Source organism: Porites lutea, chromosome 4 (assembly GCF_958299795.1).
Source record: "Porites lutea chromosome 4, jaPorLute2.1, whole genome shotgun sequence".
Lineage (NCBI taxonomy): Eukaryota > Metazoa > Cnidaria > Anthozoa > Scleractinia > Poritidae > Porites > Porites lutea.
This window is the reverse complement of record NC_133204.1, coordinates 43317323-43336386: the sequence shown is the minus strand read 5'-3', so window position 1 is coordinate 43336386 and position 19064 is coordinate 43317323. Positions and strand designations below refer to the sequence as shown.

At 40.4% G+C, this 19064-nt stretch overlaps 1 protein-coding gene across 1 annotated transcript in view; it reads right to left on the bottom strand.

Annotated features, from left to right (window-relative positions):
- The window catches only part of LOC140933706 (myoferlin-like), a 56321-nt gene that overhangs the window by 9884 nt on the left and 27373 nt on the right, over positions 1–19064 (bottom strand). The window contains exons 29-46 of the mRNA XM_073383316.1: positions 18863–19012; positions 17401–17481; positions 16731–16810; positions 16030–16144; positions 15460–15562; positions 14572–14702; positions 13228–13407; positions 12372–12426; positions 10425–10502; positions 9183–9364; positions 7836–7985; positions 6973–7071; positions 6121–6282; positions 5185–5347; positions 3444–3514; positions 2154–2258; positions 1264–1395; positions 97–216 (exon numbers count right to left, since the gene is read on the bottom strand). Coding sequence (XP_073239417.1) covers positions 97–216; positions 1264–1395; positions 2154–2258; positions 3444–3514; positions 5185–5347; positions 6121–6282; positions 6973–7071; positions 7836–7985; positions 9183–9364; positions 10425–10502; positions 12372–12426; positions 13228–13407; positions 14572–14702; positions 15460–15562; positions 16030–16144; positions 16731–16810; positions 17401–17481; positions 18863–19012 — 2157 coding nt within the window. The remainder of the gene's footprint in view (positions 1–96; positions 217–1263; positions 1396–2153; positions 2259–3443; positions 3515–5184; positions 5348–6120; positions 6283–6972; positions 7072–7835; positions 7986–9182; positions 9365–10424; positions 10503–12371; positions 12427–13227; positions 13408–14571; positions 14703–15459; positions 15563–16029; positions 16145–16730; positions 16811–17400; positions 17482–18862; positions 19013–19064) is intronic.

Sequence of the window (19064 nt, the reverse complement as noted above, 5' to 3'; positions counted from 1 at the left end):
AAACTTTCCTTTCGTTGTACAATTAAGTTTGATTATAAGTTTGATATTTTGATTATTAGTTTGATTTAATGTACAAAAACGGAGTAACCATCTTACCCGCACAATGTAAAGTCTGACGAGACATTCCACTGGTTGACTGGGCGGTAGTTTATGTAAAATCTTGGGCGGCAAAGGAGCATTGGGGTCACTTGGAAGAGGATACAATCTAAAAGATCCCTAAAATGCAGTAAAATGAAAGCAAACTCTGTTAAGACGTCTCTAGAAATAACAAGGCTATGAAAAGAACAGTATACAAGGCAAGTACAGTCAAACCCCGCTTAATACGGACACCTCATTATTACGGACAGTTTGCTTTGTCCCTGGAAAAAGAAAACCCTTACATTTTCTCTAAATTCAACTCCCTTAATACGGACACCCCGTTAATATACACGGACACTTTCTATGGGCTCCAGGCGTCCGTATTAACGGAGTTTGACGACAAAAATTTTGTCATTATCAAAATTTTTTTTGCATCTGCACATTATGACCATAAGAACCACAACGATAACAAAGACAGCCACAACAATCACGACGACCACAAGGACCACGAGACCACAAGGGCGACGACGACGCTCAAGACGTACGACAACCACAAGGACTACGACGACTAAAACGACCATGAGCAACACGACAGCCACGATGACCAGGGCCGGCAAAAGGACAACGAATACCACAACAACCTCAATGACCTCAACCACTTCAAATTGAGCTGGTTAAGAGAGTTGTGCTCGTTGCGGCAGTTGTGTTGGTTGTGTAAGTTGAGCTGGTTGAGAGAAATGGGTTTGTCGAAGGAGCTGTGCTGGTGGTGGGAGTTGTGACAGTTGCGCTGCTAAGAATTGCGGGAATGGTGCTACTAGTTGTGGGGAGGGTGGTGTTATTTGTGAGAATTGTGTTGGTTCTGAAAGTTCGTTTACGTCAGTAAATGTTCCATTGGACAATTGGAGAGTTCAGACAGGCTCTTTAATTTTAAGATAGCTGCAGACAGTGGCACTTAGTGACTTAGAGTTCTCTTCTATGTTTGTACAACAGCACTAAATTTGCCCTTACAGGAAAACAGGATCCTTTTTTTTTTCAATACTAATTTGTACCTTAAAAATTGCCGGTTGTGGGAGTTGCGTCACAAACCAAAGCACAACACTTCCAAGTCTATCAAGAAACGTGTCAGGTGTAACAGACTAATGACAGATTACCAAAAAAAATGAAGGGAGGTTCTCCCTGCTTTACCTTAAATTCCCCAACAACAGTATCCTCCTCGTCTGATTTTGATTTCACTTTACCGCGATGAATGTTAAACGTTTCTACAAAGTCTTGGAAACCATTGAACACTTCAACCTTCTCCAGTTCGGCGCCATACACCTGTAATAATCAAACAAAAACGTCACTTGTCACACCTCTCTAAGAAAAACTATCACATTAACTTTAAGCCCACAAGCACTTTGAGTGTTTCTTTGCCAGTAGGATTTTGGTGTTGAAAATAGACTTTACATTTCTACAACTTTATCTGTCAAGAGAGTACCAAACTCGCAACTTTCGAATTTGGGGCAGACATCAAAACAGCCCCTTTTATTGCTTGGGAACCGCGACTTCAGTAATTTTTTTCTTTGGCGGTAGTGTCCACAGATCCACTATCTACAATTCATCCTCCTCCTTTTACCATACAATCAGAGGGTCTAAGAGGCAGTCCAGCAAGGGAGTGTGAAGTGCAAGATGAAATAGCTTCGTCACTTATACATGACGACATAGTTCACCGTTATACTAATATTATTTTATGGTGTGCTTAAACTATCATTTATATGTTGTCATAGCAAGTTATAATTACTTAGTCATGTAATTCACTTGTTAATTCAGTCTTTTTTACTGCAACAGAGCGAAATAAACAGCCATTACAATCATATTTACCAGAACTATTCGCAGTACCTAACCTTCTAATTTCTCCTAATATGAAACTGTAGATCATTATACGTTTCTGAGAAACTGTCCACCTACCCATCCCCTAAGCCAACATTAACACTTACTTCTCATGCACCTAGGGCAAAATGTTGGCTTAGGGGAGGGGTAGGTGGGCAGCTTCCCGAAAACGTCTGATGATCCGAAACTGTTTCAACTCCACTTACCATGATCTTGTCATATCCTTTATCCATGTAAGCTCCAGCTTTGTCATTATCACCAACAGAGGCATAAAACTTGGACCACCAATCGATATCTTCATCTGCTTGATCCTAAAGTAATCACAACGAACGTTACGAGCCGCAAACCGATTCATATTTTTCTATGGACGTAAAATCATTACAAGTGGGCAAGGAAAAACTACAATGAGGTAATGACTAGATCAACGAAACAGACGCCAACAGGCGTGGATTCTGATTGGTTTAGCGCAAAGCGAATCGTTGGAGAGCTAAAAAGCCGCTACAACCTTCGCGCCTTCTCCTTGGTTAAGAGAATACCAGTCTTTATTTATTTCCGGTATTTTTGGCGAGAAAACATGCGTAGTTTCATTTTCTGAAACGCATCTTGCAAAAATTTTTTTCGCCACTTTAGCACTGATCATAAAACTTGCTTGCCCTCAAAAATTTTGTACAAGCATTGCTTTCTTTCGACGACTTTAATACCCAAGATGAATTGCAAACAATAGTTCTGCAAACGCTAAGGGTACAAAACAAGGTGCGTTTGGTTGCCCAAAGAGCTACAAAGAGCTACACAACAAGCAAGAATACTACTGACCGACAATACACAGAGCGGGGACAACTGTCGTGTTAACTATTACTGGTTTAATGCAAAAGTGGGGAATTTTTTTAGAGCAACAACAAAAGAAAAAAAAAGATTCATGCACAACATTAAGGCTCAACTTTGAAAGAAATATTCCGCTTTTGTCCGTGACCCAGTTGTTTGTTCACTTTATTACATCCACTTTGAAATCACTGGCTATCCGTGCAATCTGATTGGCTCTCAGCAGTGTGATTTATTCCTAAATCGCACCATTTTTTGCTCTAAATCGCATCTGTTCCAAATCGCGTCATTCATGTTCTAAATCGGATCATTTCTGTTTTAAATCGCACCATTTTTGTTCTATATCGCATCATTTCTGTTTCAAATACAAAATGAGATGTAAAAGCTTTTTTGTTTCGGCTCTTTAACAAACCGGCTACTCGATCAATAAACTATAGTACTGACTAAATTCTGCGATTTCAAAATGGATGTAATAAAGTGGTAATTGAACTTCGTGTCGTGCAATTTTGGTCTGAAATCATACTTGTGATTTCAAATCGAACTCACGCTGCGCGCTCGTTCGATTTTAAAATCACGCGTATGATTTCAGACCAAATTGCACTCCACTCAGTATCATTATCATTATTATTATTAACCAAATAGTTGTGTTAATAAGATATATGATATCTGCTACATACACTTCCTTTCTTTGGATCTTCTTTGATGTCCATGATGTGAGATGATCCAACTCTGCTGGCTTCTCCTTCAGCTACAAATACGACCCATCAAATGAAATAATGAGAAAATATGAATAACGGTTCGAAAAACAATAAACAGCAACAAAAACAAAGGGGTATCTGAGGTGTAGCTGCAAACTGCTTGCTGTAGCGATTGTTCACAGCTGCGTTAACAACTATCAGTGCTGTGTAGTTGTGAAGAGAAGAGGGTGCAAGAGTTTTGTACGATAGGTTGTGTTGCTGGGTATCAGCACGTTACTGTAAAAGTCAAAAAAAGGTTTTGTTTTTCTTTATGCGAGAGTCATGTTCATCGCTACCAACAATGTGACTGTATGCCTGGGCAATTTTACGCGGAAACCACTTAAAAAGACCAATGCTAACAATGGTTAGAGAAATCACGTTACTGCATGCGTATTATTCATGAATTCAGTGCAAAACTAGTTCTGTTCAGTTACTAACATCCACTTTGTTCTTCCTCGTCCTCCTCTGTTAAAAGCAGAGATGGTTATTTAGCTCTTTTGGATCCATATATACTCTGGTAAACTACTACCCTACATCTCCCTTAACCCAATATCTTGCCCTGAATAAGAAGCTAGTATTAACGTTTGGTTTTTATTTTCCCCAGAATCGTATGCTATAGTACCGCTTTGCTTACTACACAATACACTTTTCGAAGGTATTAGAGCACAGTCCAACCTCTTCGTACGCACACCTCTCTATTTCGGGGCACACCTCCAAGTCTTAAAGGAGACGTGATTCTTTAATATGATCACTTATGTAAAGTGGACACTTCGTTTTTCTCTTCGGTAAACGTACCGCAGAAGTTTGACTGGACTAAGCTGAACAAGAGCGACCTTGTAGATTTGACTTCCGAGTACGGCGACGAATAGACCCGTCACAGTTTCCTTTCAGTCATCTTTTCACCGGGGCCAGCTAGCGAAAATCCGTCAACACGGCTTAAATGAACGCCTTAACATTAGCTAAGATGCAAACTTTGCAACCTGATTCGTTGAAAACTAGCGGAGATATAGCTCCGCAAAATCAACGAATTTTACAAACGATTACATCTTCGGTCGCTTTGAACGTATCACCTTTAAACTTGGTAAGATTCCTAATTTTAAGGCGCTCTTTCCAGTAGTGACAATGGATTTTCGCTGACTGGACTTGTAAACAAAAAGCAAAAAAAATGGAAAGGGTCTATTTCGAGCTTATTGGGTCCCAAGAACGTTCACTCTCTTCTGTTACTGACCAGCACAAAAGAGAGACAAGGGTTAAGATTGCTGCGCTAATTGATTATCTAGAGAACACGATCTGGGTTTAAAAATTTGTACTCGTACTCAATCTCGCACTGTTTGTCAAATCTAAAGGTCCTCAATACGTCACTCAGACAAAACCGTTGAAGTAGTAAAACAACTTTTCGTCTAAAGAAGGTTATGAAGTAAATGTCGAAAATAGAGCTCCCTTGTTTTTATGGTTGTTGACGGGTAAAGAAATCAAGAATCTAATCAATCATGCTCAGTCTTTCACGTCTACTTATTTGAACCCTACGCTCAATCCCATTGCATGGAATGGTCCACTAAAATACTCGACACTACATAAAGATCATGGATCATTTCGCTTGTCTGTGCATTTCTACTGAAAAGCAGTTTTACTAGGGACACTTGTCAGTTGAAATGCTAATGAAACAACTTCTTCGACTAACCTATAGGGCTCTCAAGTGCGTCATCGAAGCTGGCGGGCTCACAACGAAATTTAATCATGGACTTCATAGAGTGAACCCCCACCACAGGTTTTCGGCCAAATGAGCGGTTATCGTGTACCTTGATATTCATTGGAGGTGTGTACAACTCCTCTTTAGGTAGATACTGTGGAGAAACAAAAATTGTTGTATGGCTGAATCCGCGAGCGGGCAAGATGAAGGGAATCCTGTGTTCTGATTGGCTACCCGAGCTCATCTTGCCTGCTCGGGATTTCCCGCGTTGGTCCCGCAAGAACAAGTTCTCTTTTCGGCCATATAATAAATCCTTTATTGACAAAGCTTGTGCGGTCAAGATGGCTATATATTGACCCGTTCGTTTTTGTATCTTGACCTCACGCTTGGTCAATAACACACATGTATAAACAAAATACTACAAGGAGGGGATAGGAAAAGCTCATAATCTTTGGTGCTCTAAAACAGACAGCACGGCTGGGGAGATTGTTCACACGAGGGTGAAAATTGGTGAGCTAGCGTAGCTAGAAGCCTGATGAAAAACTTTGGACTTTACGGCTATAGCTCCGCCTCCCGTCTGCCTCGTACCCAGACGTCTCTCTCTCTCTCTCTCTCTCTCTGTCGATGAAAGTTTCGCACTGAGGAAGGCGGGAAGAAGAAAACAAGCTAGACCTCTCTTCTTTCTCCTCGCGTGGTCCCTTGAGCTTCGTCACCAGTCACTCGTGTTTCGTGCTTACCTTTGTTTGCCACCAAAGAGCGAAAACGAAAGTTAAACCAATGGTACAAACAGCTATTCGGTCTTACACGAGCAAATTAAGACAAAATTTTACAAGACAACATGAACGCAGAAAACTGATTAGTTTAGGGAAAAAATGCAATTGTGCACTTCAAAGTGAAAGCTCTCAATTCATACTGTTGAACACTCACCACGTCAAAGAAAAACAAGGGTTGATCAAAGTTAGGGTTCTTTTGCGTGTTCTTGATGACCGTCGAATGAACCACATGTCCACCACACTCAAACTCAATACTTGGCGACGCCACACTGGCCAGCTGATATCTCTTCATGTTACGCACGCCCCAACACAACACCTGCGGAAGAAAAAAACCACTCTAAGACTTCAAGGCTCAAGGAAGAAGATCGCTGAACAAAAATACAAGAAGGAAAAGACCGCGGTTGAGCGTCAGGCTTTTCGATAAGAAATATCTATTTTTTTACAATCATCTCTTGCACCAAGACTTTTAATTATTGCATGACCTCGTGGCCGTTGTAAGGAAATAACCGAGCAGTCATGATGTCACGGCGGCCAAGGTGGTGTATCAAGACACTAGGCCAATTCCGAGTTTCAAAAACCCTCACTTTCAAAATGAAGCCAAGTTCACAACCTTTTTTGGAAAAATGAGTTTTATTTGCATGAGAATGTACAATCATTTTCATATCAAAGGCTAAGCACTTAACCTCATTTTGATACAGAGGCCCAGGGGAACTCGGAAGTGGCCTATCCTGTGAGAGTGGAACTCTTTTCTCATGTAAATGCTTTCGTTTGTTCAAATAAAATAGCATGGGTGCAGGCCAAGTGATTGAAAACGCTCTATAAAAGTAATAAAAGCTCCCAGAGGGAATGGCACAGTGTTAAGGTTGAAAATGTGAGATGAGACTTTTTCGAAAGACTTGCATTTGAAATGAGAAACGAAGTCAAGCTGTAATTGGACCACGGCAAACAGAGCTCTAAAACAAAGTGTGAACATCAAAAACTAACAGAATCTACTTGATCAATGTACCTCGATAGCAGTTCTCTGCATCACCGGTCTGATTCCATTGGGCACAAGGTACAAACTGCCTTTCATTGGTGGAGCAAATGGTAAATCTGCACCCTCATCCTACGGTTAAATGAGGAGAGAAAACGTTAAGCAAGTATAAAAACGCATTAGATCTTACTGCCTTAGCAGCACGAAAACGACGTGAGAATTGTGGAACTGTACGTAAGTAGTATAGCATGTAGCGATTTATATCACGAAAAATCCTATGCTACGAATGCGATTTCGAGAAAAGAAGGAACTGTTTTTAAGTACTTCTCGTTTCAGAAGAGCAATATTCATAGTGATGTCATCGTTGTCAATGTATTGTTCCTTACATGACAAATAATCACTCTCATTACTCGGTGAGTGACCACTGACGTCGCCTAAGATAAAGTATTACTCTTTGCTACTAGCAAAGCGCTGGTCAGTAAAAAGTGGATAACTATACCTCAGCTGTATAGCAAGCAGCGAAATATCTCCCTTTCTGGAGAGGAAAGGTTCTAAACGTCACTTAAATTGTTCGCAAATAATTTTTTTTCCCTGGAAGAGTTAGCAAACGTGGAGCCTTCTGTGCATCGTGCGCACAGATTTCTAATCAACAAAATTGATTAATTGTATATAATTGGTAGATAAATGTGGATGAATGAAAACATTGCAAATTTTGCCCTCCAGGCTCAAGCCCTGTCCACCGAATTCAAACTGGATCAAGGCATTTTCTCTTTGGTAATCATTTTGTTAATTCTTATAACCGTATCTCTTGACAATGTACGGATATTGTCAGGAGAAAATTGATGTTGGTCACTATTGGGACTTAAAGGGTTAAGTCACCTTGTTATTTTACATACCAAAAAAAGTTCAAAGGCAGCAAGAATTTCCCCAGCCTCCTCTCCTACACGTTCGACACCGTACCACAGGAGCATGGGTGAGGGTGGCTCCTGTCCGTTCATCTTGACCAGCGGAGTGACAACACAACGACCCATGAACTCGTCTTGACCCTTTAAAAACATAAAACGTAGCTTAGGACAAATAAGGCAACACCGACTCGGTTTCAGAATTCCAATGAAGCAAGTTAACCTTGATTAGAGAAACAGTTAGGGTCAGGGCAAGATTGCAACAATACAGATAAAGACATCACAAGATTTCCTTCACAAACTTAAATGTAAGAGTGCAGTTAACTGCGGAGGAAAGTAAGAGTAAGAAAAGGCCATTTCGACGTTGAAGGTTGTCCCTTGTATCGAAGGAAGGCCATTATAGTTACTGAAGCTGTACTTGTTTCATAGGCAAAAGGCAGACAGCAGTGTTGGTAAAATTGCAGATGCGAAACCTCATTAACGGGGTTGTGTTACGGCTGGCTAGTTCATTTTCCTTTAAGGCTAATTACGCGTCCCTATTCGCTAAAGAACTTGAGAATAGCTAGTGGATGAAAAATTCACAGCTTCGTTTCATACAGATATGTCTCCCAAGCATCATTTCAAACGTTACAAACAACAAAAATGAACTTCTCAAAACTGCTAGACTGGCAAGTTTTCAAAAACCACAATCAATCCCTGCCTACTTTTTTATTTGCTGTGTTACTAATACCATCGTCTTAACTACTGAGCAGTTGTTTTAATGTTTCACTCAGTTTGGTGGCAGTTCCCACTGTTTTAGCTTTGATAAATTTCGTGACAGAGCTCCTTTAACTGTGGTTCAGCAGAGCAAAGGGTCAAAAAGGGTTTAAAAGGTTTAAGGGCTTATTTATAGTGGAAAGTGCACTTAGCTTATCCAGCTAGTTTACGGGCACTCCACTCAAATACTTAGAAACAAATAATAGACCAATTCCGATATATTAAAATTCATACTTGGCTCCGAGGCTTGGGGAAATAAAACAAAAGAAATCATCTTGAGGATCAGCAATGAACAATACATTAGTTTTGTTTTATTCCCCCAAGCCTCGGACCCAAGTATGAATTTTAAATATCGAAAATGGTCTATTCAAATACAACATGGCAGGACTAAACACCGCATCTAGCAGGAGGCAACCAGTTACAAGCGTGGCCAAGGATTTGAACTGGGGACGACCGAGAACAAGTCCAGCAAGTGGCCAGAGCGGGACTCGAACCCTGGACCGACGGATTACGATCCGGACGCGCAGACCACTCCGTCACGCTGCCTCTTAAACAAGTCAGATAATAGCCGCAAGTGTTTCTTACCACCGGGTCTTTATCAAACAGCTCAATGATGACCTCGGGAGGGTTTCTTGCTACTTTGTCGATACTTCCGTAGATCTGCACGTTTTCAAAGATCAGCGTCTGATCCCAAGTAGGACAGATTGTTCGCGCCAGGCATTCTGTGACTTGACTTTGAGTGCCAAACACTACTCGTGCGTACGGGTCTGAAACATATAGCGGTTAACACGCATAAACAATGGCCTTACAAATTTTTAACTCATCAGAAAGCCTTCCCGCTCCTCAAGATATGACGCTTCTTCAAACTAAAAAGCTATTTTAGGAAATTTTGCAATTTTTGTATTTTCAACTGTCGATATTTTGAATGTTTAATGTACATAGCGTTAGAATACTTATAATACTTATTTTACTTTTTAAGTACTTTTTGAACTTTTTGAAAGTGTAATGAGGGCCACCATTACACGCCATCAGTGTTTTTACTACTTTCAATTGTTATCCTTCATAAAAAAAACCTTTTTATTATACCTTTTTTTTCTTTTAAAGAGTGTAGCGACGTACATACATACATACATAAATACATACTGCACAGCTCCCCCTTGGGGCCTCTTCCGCCAGCGACGTTCGTTTTTCAAGACCGATGTACCAAACAATTTCGAACGAATTACCATTCAAAACGTAATTTTCAGGTTTTGATATTTCCTAGGATATTGTTCGTAAAGAGCTGAAAATTACTGAACTTTCTTAGGTCAGGTCAGTAAAGATTCGCCTTTAGACGATGTTTTTAGCGTAGAAACTTAGCGAATAGCTTCTTTTCAGTGCTGGCATACACAAACACCTACAATTTGGCACATCCGTTTTAAGTGTCATTGGCGCTGATAGAAATTTTTATTAAGCTATGTCTTATACGCAAGAAATTCCTTTAATGTGAGCAAAATCGCTTACGAAATTTCGCGACTCACTGCGCGAAAGACGCCAAATAGAAGATTAGTGTTACACAATAGGGAGCTTAAGTAAAGGCATTTTTGAGCGGCGCAGGTCAACCGGAAGTGAGGCAACCGGAAGTGAAGCCTTCTCCCTTCTTATATGCCTTGACGCTAACAAATTTGTATTGCTAAGTTTCTTTTCTCTTATAAAGACGACTTAGCCGAGGGTTTCACCCGAACCACTCCCCAATGATGGAAAAAGTTCACTTCCGGTTGACGTCCGTCGCTCAAAAGACGCATTTGCTTAAGCCCCCTAATAGCATCGTCAGCTCTGCTATTTAACCTGAGAAGCCATCGGCATCAGAAGCCAACAGATCACGTGCTTGATAGATGTAGGCCCTCAGTTGATACTTGTGAGGCTCTGGAAGAGGTAAGGTTGACTATTATACAAAGCTCTGATTAACCATTTGCACCCACTTTCCCTAGATAAACCGAGTCTCTGAGCTGTGATAGTGCTTTTCAATAACAAGCAGACCGACATTTTAACTCTGTGTTAAAAACTATGTCGAAAATCAACAAGTACAACTCACAGGCGTGGCGTTTTAATGGATTAAGTAAAACACGTCGTTCCCTGAGAAGTTCACCTTGGGAAAATTGAGTATGGACAGAAACTCATAAGGGGTTGAAACGTGTAACTCTGATATGTTTGCTTTGTCCGATGCTCGTGATTATTCATTTTCGAAAGTACCATATTTGGAACGAGAAGAAGAGACAACTGACCAATCAAACTTCGTAAACAACGTGACGTAATTTTACTTCAGCTTCCCGCGCCCGCTTGAAAAAAATGGCCGACAAACGGGAGAAAAACTCCCGAAAGCAGAGAAAGCTTTCAAAGGTTGAAACCAGGAATCTTACCAAAACACTGAGCAGGATATTATTGCCTCACCACCCGGGCCAAACATAACATTATGAAACCCATTGACGTCCTCGCAACTTCTTCAAGTTGTCACTTCAAACAACAATGCCTCGTTGACCCTCTGCAGAGTAAACTTATACTGCAAATAAGCTTTTAAAATTCTCATATTAAAAGTCTAGAATAAATAGTAAAAAATACTTTCGAATAAAATTTATTGGCTGCGTATCGAAGTGTCCAAAACCTAAACCTGACATCTTCGCAAAAAGTGATGCGTGTAATGAATGTGAGAAGCATTTAGGCTTAAATTCAGCTTGGATGTTGTAGTCACGATCGTGTTTTGAGCTAATTTTATGAATGAATAAACTCAAAACAATACACAGAGAAGCCGTTTCTTGAAAATATTTATTCAAAATCCAAAAAGTTAATCCTTTAAAGCAATTCGGAAAACACTATCTGGATCGTGGATCCGTTCACGCAAGTGAAATCGGTTGAGCACATGGCAAAATTCAACACAAAATCCATCTCAAATCGGGGCACATTTTGTGATTTTTCTTTAGCGCCGAAGAGAAAAATTTATAAAACGTCTATGAAACATTTAAAAATACATACATTCCCTTTCAAAAACGTAATTGTCTTGGCCATAAAGTGCAAAATGTACCTGAAAATTCAGCAAAAACTTCACTGCCTTGGTTGCATTTCAAAACAGACCAGAGATCCGTCGTGAAGAAAACAAGGTTGAATTCCTGGAAGGACGATTTCTTGATGAAAAGCTTCCCTTCCTCCACCAAAAGAAAGCTGAGCATTCTGCTGAACTTTCTCTTTCCATTTTTTTGTCTTTTAACGGTGTATTTTTAAGCCTGAAATGCAGAACTCTTGTCTTAAAACATCTGCATGGTGATCGCGCGGCAGCCATTTGTTTAAAATGGATATCTGTCACCAAGGTTTCCAAATATGGTAAAATGTGAATGTTCACGAGCATTGAACGCGAGTTACACGTTTCAACCCCTTATGAGTTTCTGGTATGGACGAATTAAACGGGTACCCGAGTCTCTAGCCTGTGTATGGACGCCCCCTCCTCTCAGAAAATCGGGGATTTTCTTTGAGAGGGGAGGGAGCGTCTATACAAAGGATACCGAGTCTCTAACTTTGGAACTCTGTGTGTTAGTTAAAAGTGGCGAGATGGAACTTTTCGAAAACGACCCGCTAAGGTACAACAACGGCGTTTGTTAAGAACGTGCACTCTGGTCTTAAATTGGCACAAAATCGCGGATTGACTAGATGTCGTTTGACCTCCAAGAGCAGGTTCCTTGTTCATTGCTATTAATAACTCGTCTCTGAAATGAGATAACTTTCACAGTCTTCTTCTTCACTTACTGTCAAATGTGATAAACATTCTTGGGGCATTCATCATCGTCTCCTTGTCCTTATCCTTAACAAAGCAAAAATAAAAATCATGAGGACGTTTCCAGGGATTAAATGAATGGAAAACACTGCAGTCACACTGTAACATGGTTATTACGTCCATATACGACTCCACTATGACTTCTTCGACAACCTGTGTGGTAATCATCTACGCTTCCGCACAGATGGTCGAAAAATTCAGTCACTCCTTGTTTACGCCCGTTATATCTTACTTCCTTAGTCTGAAAATTCTTTCCACGACGACGCTATTCAGGAGTACACATGAGGTCTTAGGATTTACTAGTTTATATTTCAAGTCTTTATAACTGAATTGAGGAATAGAAGGGTAAACTTAAATTGGACTGGACTTCCCTAAAATTTACCTTCAACAAGCGCCTGGTTTAGGCCCTCTTAGGAGTTTGATCAACCCTGCTCTCAATCTGGTGGGATTTCCACGATAATGAAAACCCAGGAGAAACTTACTGAGCGCACTTTTTTTACCTTCGAGTTTCATTGTGACTGATAATGTTGTCAAAAGGGGCGAACCAACTACGGTAGAACACTAATAAATCAGCGCCGATAGCTTAAGAGACTTCAGTTAGACCTCTTACAGGATCTGAAATGCGATAAAAATTTCACTAAAGCACGATAAAACGACTTTCGCCTTAAAAACGTACTATAATAGAACTTTTAGAGGGACTTGCACATACTCTTTTCGTTCATTGAAGTTCGGTTCTATCAAATTGCATAAAAGCATGTAACCCATTGCTTTGCAGTTCTTAAATACGGTTTTTTTCTCGTGAATGTAATGACCACTACTAATTCTTACATCATCGCTGCCTCCAACGTCAATATGGAAAACTGCTGGAGCACTGGGATCATCCTGAACCATCTTTCTGTGCCAACGCCTTCTTCTGACCAGATCCATCTTGCGTTCTTTCGCATGGAACTTCATGGTGAACACTGGAGAGTACTCCCAACCTTCTTTAGCCAGCTGCTCTGCCCGAATCTGAATTGGCAATCAACACAGAAGCACAGGGTTTAAAAAAGGATGTAGAGGATATTACATGGTCGCGCGGAGATACGAAATTTCTCTTCGAGTGTTGAAAAATATTTCACGAGTGAGCGCAGCGAACGAGTGAAATATTTTTTCAACACGAGAAGAGAAATTTTGTATCTCCAAGCGGCCATGTAATGTTCTATTTATTATATAAACACCAATGAAATACCAAACCATTTCACTTTAATAGTTTTTTGGTCTGAAAGGCGCGATTTATCATGTAGCCATAGCAACGGTGAAATTTCACATGTGAAGATAACATGTTATTTTCACATGTGTAGATATCAAGTTTTTGGCGCGAAAGCTCACTTGGTATTTCATTGGTGTTTATATAATAAAGTGTATTCTGTGTTCCATATACTACTCATATTTCCCTCATATACTGTTATCATTAAAATGTAAACTGTTTTGGCCATTTGAATGTCAAAGCCCAAATACGCGTTTGCAACAAATTAATGACCATCCTTTTTTTTTTTTTTAATTCAATATTTATCCAGGAGCATCCAGTTTAGCAGAGCTAGTTTAAATGGAGCCCTGACAAAACACAAAAACAAAAACATTAAAATTAGACAATTAATTAAGTTAAGACAACATGTAACGCAGGTGTTACTGTTAATAGTGGCGCTTTAGCTTGATTTTGAATTCACTGAGGGTCTCTACTTGTCTAATGATTCTTGGTAGGTTGTTGTAGGTCCGAGCACCGTTTATTCTGAAGCTACCTTGGTATTTGGTAGTTTTTGCGAAGGGAGGGCGCAGCAAATCACGACTTCTGGTGTTATAGCCATGGAAAAGTTGCGCGTGTCTAAACTAGAAATTAAACATTAAACAAGAAATGTTCCCGCCATTTGAACGACATTACTTATTTGGTGGCAGTTAACGCAACGACTCTTATCTAAAAATAACAGTGCAAAAGAAATAAGGCCTTTTGACTAAATGGAGAAAAAAGCTACCGCTTGACACAGAAAGTTTTTTCTGTAATTAAAAAAAAAATGTTGCCTTAGTGAACAGCGCTCCTCTCCACTTCTTCCCTGTACATAGTGCATAGCGGTACATTTACTCCTTATCCTTCTCATGAACCAGTATAATAAAAGCATGCAATTGCTAATTATTCACCTCTTCCTCTTCTTGCTTTGAATCTTTCACTACCACTCTGTTTCTGACCCATCGACGGCGACGACACAAATGGTAAGTCTTTTCTACCGGTCCATAACCACCAAACGTAGCCTCCACTGTATACTCATAACCTGTGGACACAAACCGCAGTTGAGAAAATTCATACTCATGGATTTGAATGAATAAGGCTACGACCACTCTCGCGAAAGGTAAGAGAGAAGAAAATGACCATGCGTGTGACTAAGGGCCGCTAGCGCGCGTGCCAACACACTAACTCTGAAGAGATAGGAGAAACTAATTAAATAATTAATTTAATAGTACGAAAGGAAATACTAATTTCCTCCGAGGATTTGGAAGGTAGCTTGACCAAGTCTTGAGCGACCAAATCTTAGCACTTCGAACACGGAAAACAACGCCATGTTATCTTCCAGACTTCCTTTTTCCAAGTTTTCTTTTCTATGGAACTCGTAACTTATATGATTGAATAGGGTAGTACTGGTTTTGAAGAACCTCTATCAGAAAGTTTGCTAGAAATATTCGGTTCAAGAGTGTTGGAAATTTTTGACAGGAAAGGTAAGGTCGCTGAAATAACAGGGACCAGTTGTATAAATCTAAAGTAAGGGGAAGTAAACGCTTAATGCGTCTGCACGCAATTAGCCCCTGGGATCAATTTAATACAACTTTTACAAGTGTAGCTATAGTTTTCAGACTCTAAAACAATGGCTGCACTTGTAAATTACACTTGCAAAAGTTTTATTAAATTGACCCCTGGTCAAGCTACCTCACTGGATTAGTTAGTGAGGGATTTTATCTAGTCTTGTTCGTCTCAAAGCAGTCCTGGAGCGAACGGAGAGAAACGTTGACAAAAGGACAACAGCAAAGACTAACCATCTTCATCCACGGCTCGGTTCAAATCAACTGACCAGTCTGAGGTCCACTGCCAATCTTCTGGGCAAACTATTTCATCCCTGGCCGTAACTGCATCGCCACGCTAATGCAAGAAATAAACCATACATAACATGACCTTTTGCAGAACTCCAGATAGAGACTATTCTGAGTGCGTAACAATACAGCTTAATGAGAGCAAGAAATCAATACGATCGAGATGATCTTTATGGTAAAGCTATAAAACTTGCAACCTGGCCCACGTTGTTCGAAAGGTGGATGGCTTTATCCATTGGATAAATCAATCTGCTAAGGATATGTATTAGTGTGTGTTATCCCGAGAAGAGAGTCACTCCTGCGGGATACTTTTATCCATTTTCTCAAGAACAAAATGAGATACATGCAGCACACTGGCTACATTTCAATTATCATAGCTGCATTTGCCGGAATATAAAGGATAAATAAGGGTTCAACTGACGCCTAAAGATCATGAGAAACAAGTTCAGGAGTTCACCAACAAATTCAAAAGCAGAAGGGGCCAAAAAGAAGAAGAAAATGGAAAAAAAAACTCACCACATCCGTCCAAGGTACAGAGGAAGGTCCCCAGCTGCCTCCTGGAAGACGAGACTCGTTCTCAAAAACATCTTCAAGGAAGCTCTTGTGGCCACTGTCTCGGTCATAGCTTAAACTGTTGAAACATTCAATAATTCACTATTACTTTGCTGCTTAAAATACTAAATCTACAAGTGAACATCAAACAATATGATAGAGGGTCTTTTTTTGCCCGTGACTTTAAACCTTAAAATGTTGTGTCCTATGGATTGAAGGCTGTATCCCCGCCCCCCACCCCCCTTCCGCCCAAAAACAAAAACAAAACAAATTGCCATAGATGGGTTACAAAGCACTACTTTCCTGAGCTGGCGTAAACCAGGCGACACGTTGCAGCTCAGAGGATCAAAACCTCTTACGGCGCGCATAATGATGATGTAACAGCCAAAATACCAACTGCGACGGATCACACAAAACCAAACTAGTAGAGATTTATGCAATATGACGCTAAAACCAAGTTTTATCCTCGCCAAATCTTCTATGACATGTCAAACGAGTGGATTTGTCCTCGTAATCAGTCCAATCAGCCCCACGACACATTGCTCAAATCCGTTGACTCGGGAGTGACGGGCTTACAAACGCAACACCGCTTTTTAGCAACGAAACTAATTTATTTTGTTAATACATTTATTTTTCTCAAGAATAATTTAAGAAGGAAGTATTACCTGAGCTCTGGATTAACAAACCAGTCTCCCTCAAAATACCAGCCAGGGGGTGGAACAAAATAATCTTTATACAATTTTAACTGAAAAAGACCGAGAGGTAATTGGCACTTAAAGTACGTATATAACTAAAAACATGGCACAAGAACACAAAGATCCTACGAAATTTTTATATAAAAGCAAGTTCCTTATTTGGAGTCCACCTTGCGAACGAGAAGCGTTCTTCTGCTTCTCTAATTTTAGGCGCCCTTGCGGTGCCTTTCTGAAGTAATAATTTCTCACCTAACGTGACAAAATATCTCGGTAGACCGAGTGTATCCTTTGCTTTAGGCGGAAAAGAATCAAAGAGACTTCAGCGCGCAGGCTATGTCTAGGCACAGGTCGGTAAGGATGCGCAATCTTGCAAGTTACGAACTTGTAGAGCTTGTTGTTAACAGCATGAAAGCAACGACGTCGCTGACAACAACTAAATTCGCAAAACTCACTATCTTTCATATCTTCCTACCTACATATCCATATATCTGCTGATCCACTTGGCAATTTCCCTTTAACTGTCTATCTAGGCAAGTCTGTCTAAAACGTCTCAGTAGTAAAATTGAAAAAAAAAATCGATCAATACAGTAAACGTCGATGGGATACCGTATGAAGTCCAAACTATGAGTATCATACTTACGTCTCCGCGAGAGTTTGACCAAGAAGGACGAGGCAACCCTTTTGAGGTCCAAGTACCAAGAACATTCATCTGATTTTCGTACTAAAAGAGAAATAATGATAACTCGCCTTAATACAAAGCCACCGATATTTACCTTGAGATGTGACATTTATTTCTCCCCCATAAAAACAGCACCCACTAAAATATTTAGAGTTTAGGCCCATAAACGGACAATGTACGTTCAACTTCCAGAGGGAGTAATTGTATTCATTATACTATATACGGCTGGATCGCGAGCAGGCAAGATGAAGTGAATCCTCTGTTAGGATTGGCTGTCCGCGCGAACAAGATGGGCCAATCTCACCTGCCCGGGATTTCCCGCTTTGGTCCTACCAGAAAAATAGTTCCCTAGACCGTAGGGTAAATCATTTATTGATCAATGTTGGTCGGTCAAGATGTCATTTTATTATATGGCTACAATAGTAAGCGCGTTCTGATTGGCTGTTTTCTTGTAATGACCACACATTACTAGCTTGGTGTCCAAGGCATATACAATCTGTGTTTAACTTGATAGTGGGCATCCTTATGGACATCCATGTTAAGGTCAATTGAAAGCTGTAAAAGGGGCATCCGCTGACCAGTGTTACCTGACTGCATCGCGGGCTCAAGTGTACAACTCAATGAGATGACTTGTTTTTTAAAGTTAACTGCTGGCCAGTTGTTGGCTTTAATTGACCGCAAGCTCCTGTCCATAATCTCGTCCGTTCGGTCATTACAGGGAAATCTCAGACCTCGGCCTTGATCACTCGGTCAATACATCAAGGCCTCGGTCTCAGATTTTCCTCTAATGACCTCACTCTCGGTTGATAAGTAGCATATAGAAGCCTCATTCGCTTTTTTGCGTTTTTATAGATCTTTACTACGTTTCGATCCATAAATTGCAAAATACCAAGCCTGCAGCTTCTTCTCACATTCTATAAATAGCGCATATATATAACACCACAAACTAATAAGGGCTCCTGATACAACTCAAGCCAGTGTAATTCCAACCTGTACTCTTCTTTAGGTACAGCACACAACTTCTGGGACCAACAGAGTACTTAATATACTACTCACACTTTTAGATCTTTGCGCATCTTACAACGAATACTCAGTGTGAGTAAGTACTTGAATGTAGCCTACTCACCAACACCTATATTTCGAATCCCCAATGACGTACTAGGTTCAAACAACTAGTTAGGTGTCTAGTGATTAGGATTAAGATTCTGGATTGTGTTGTTAGAAAGCCCAGGGTGAGTCAGGCATGAGTCAGTCCGCTTTCGGGGGTAAAAACTACGACACAACTTTCTTCGACCTCTCCCCCTCATCCCCCCCCCCCCCCCCACCCCCCGCCGCTAAAAAAAATGACACGTCGACAATCGGGCCCCATTTCTGATCTGTGGTTATTGATCACTAAAATTCTGCGCAAGTCTGTTGTGTTTACCGTTTCAGCGTAGACACAGAAGTCACCCTCTGTTTGTTCCCTGTTGCTCCAAGCTTCTTGATGCTTCTCAAGACCCAGCCAGACTATCATCCGAACGTGAGCCGGAACTTCTGGGAAGTCTTCCCGGTTCATCTGTTTCTTACCGGGATACTAAAATCATTAAGAAAAAATTTTGCTCATATTGAAAAATAAAACTCATAGA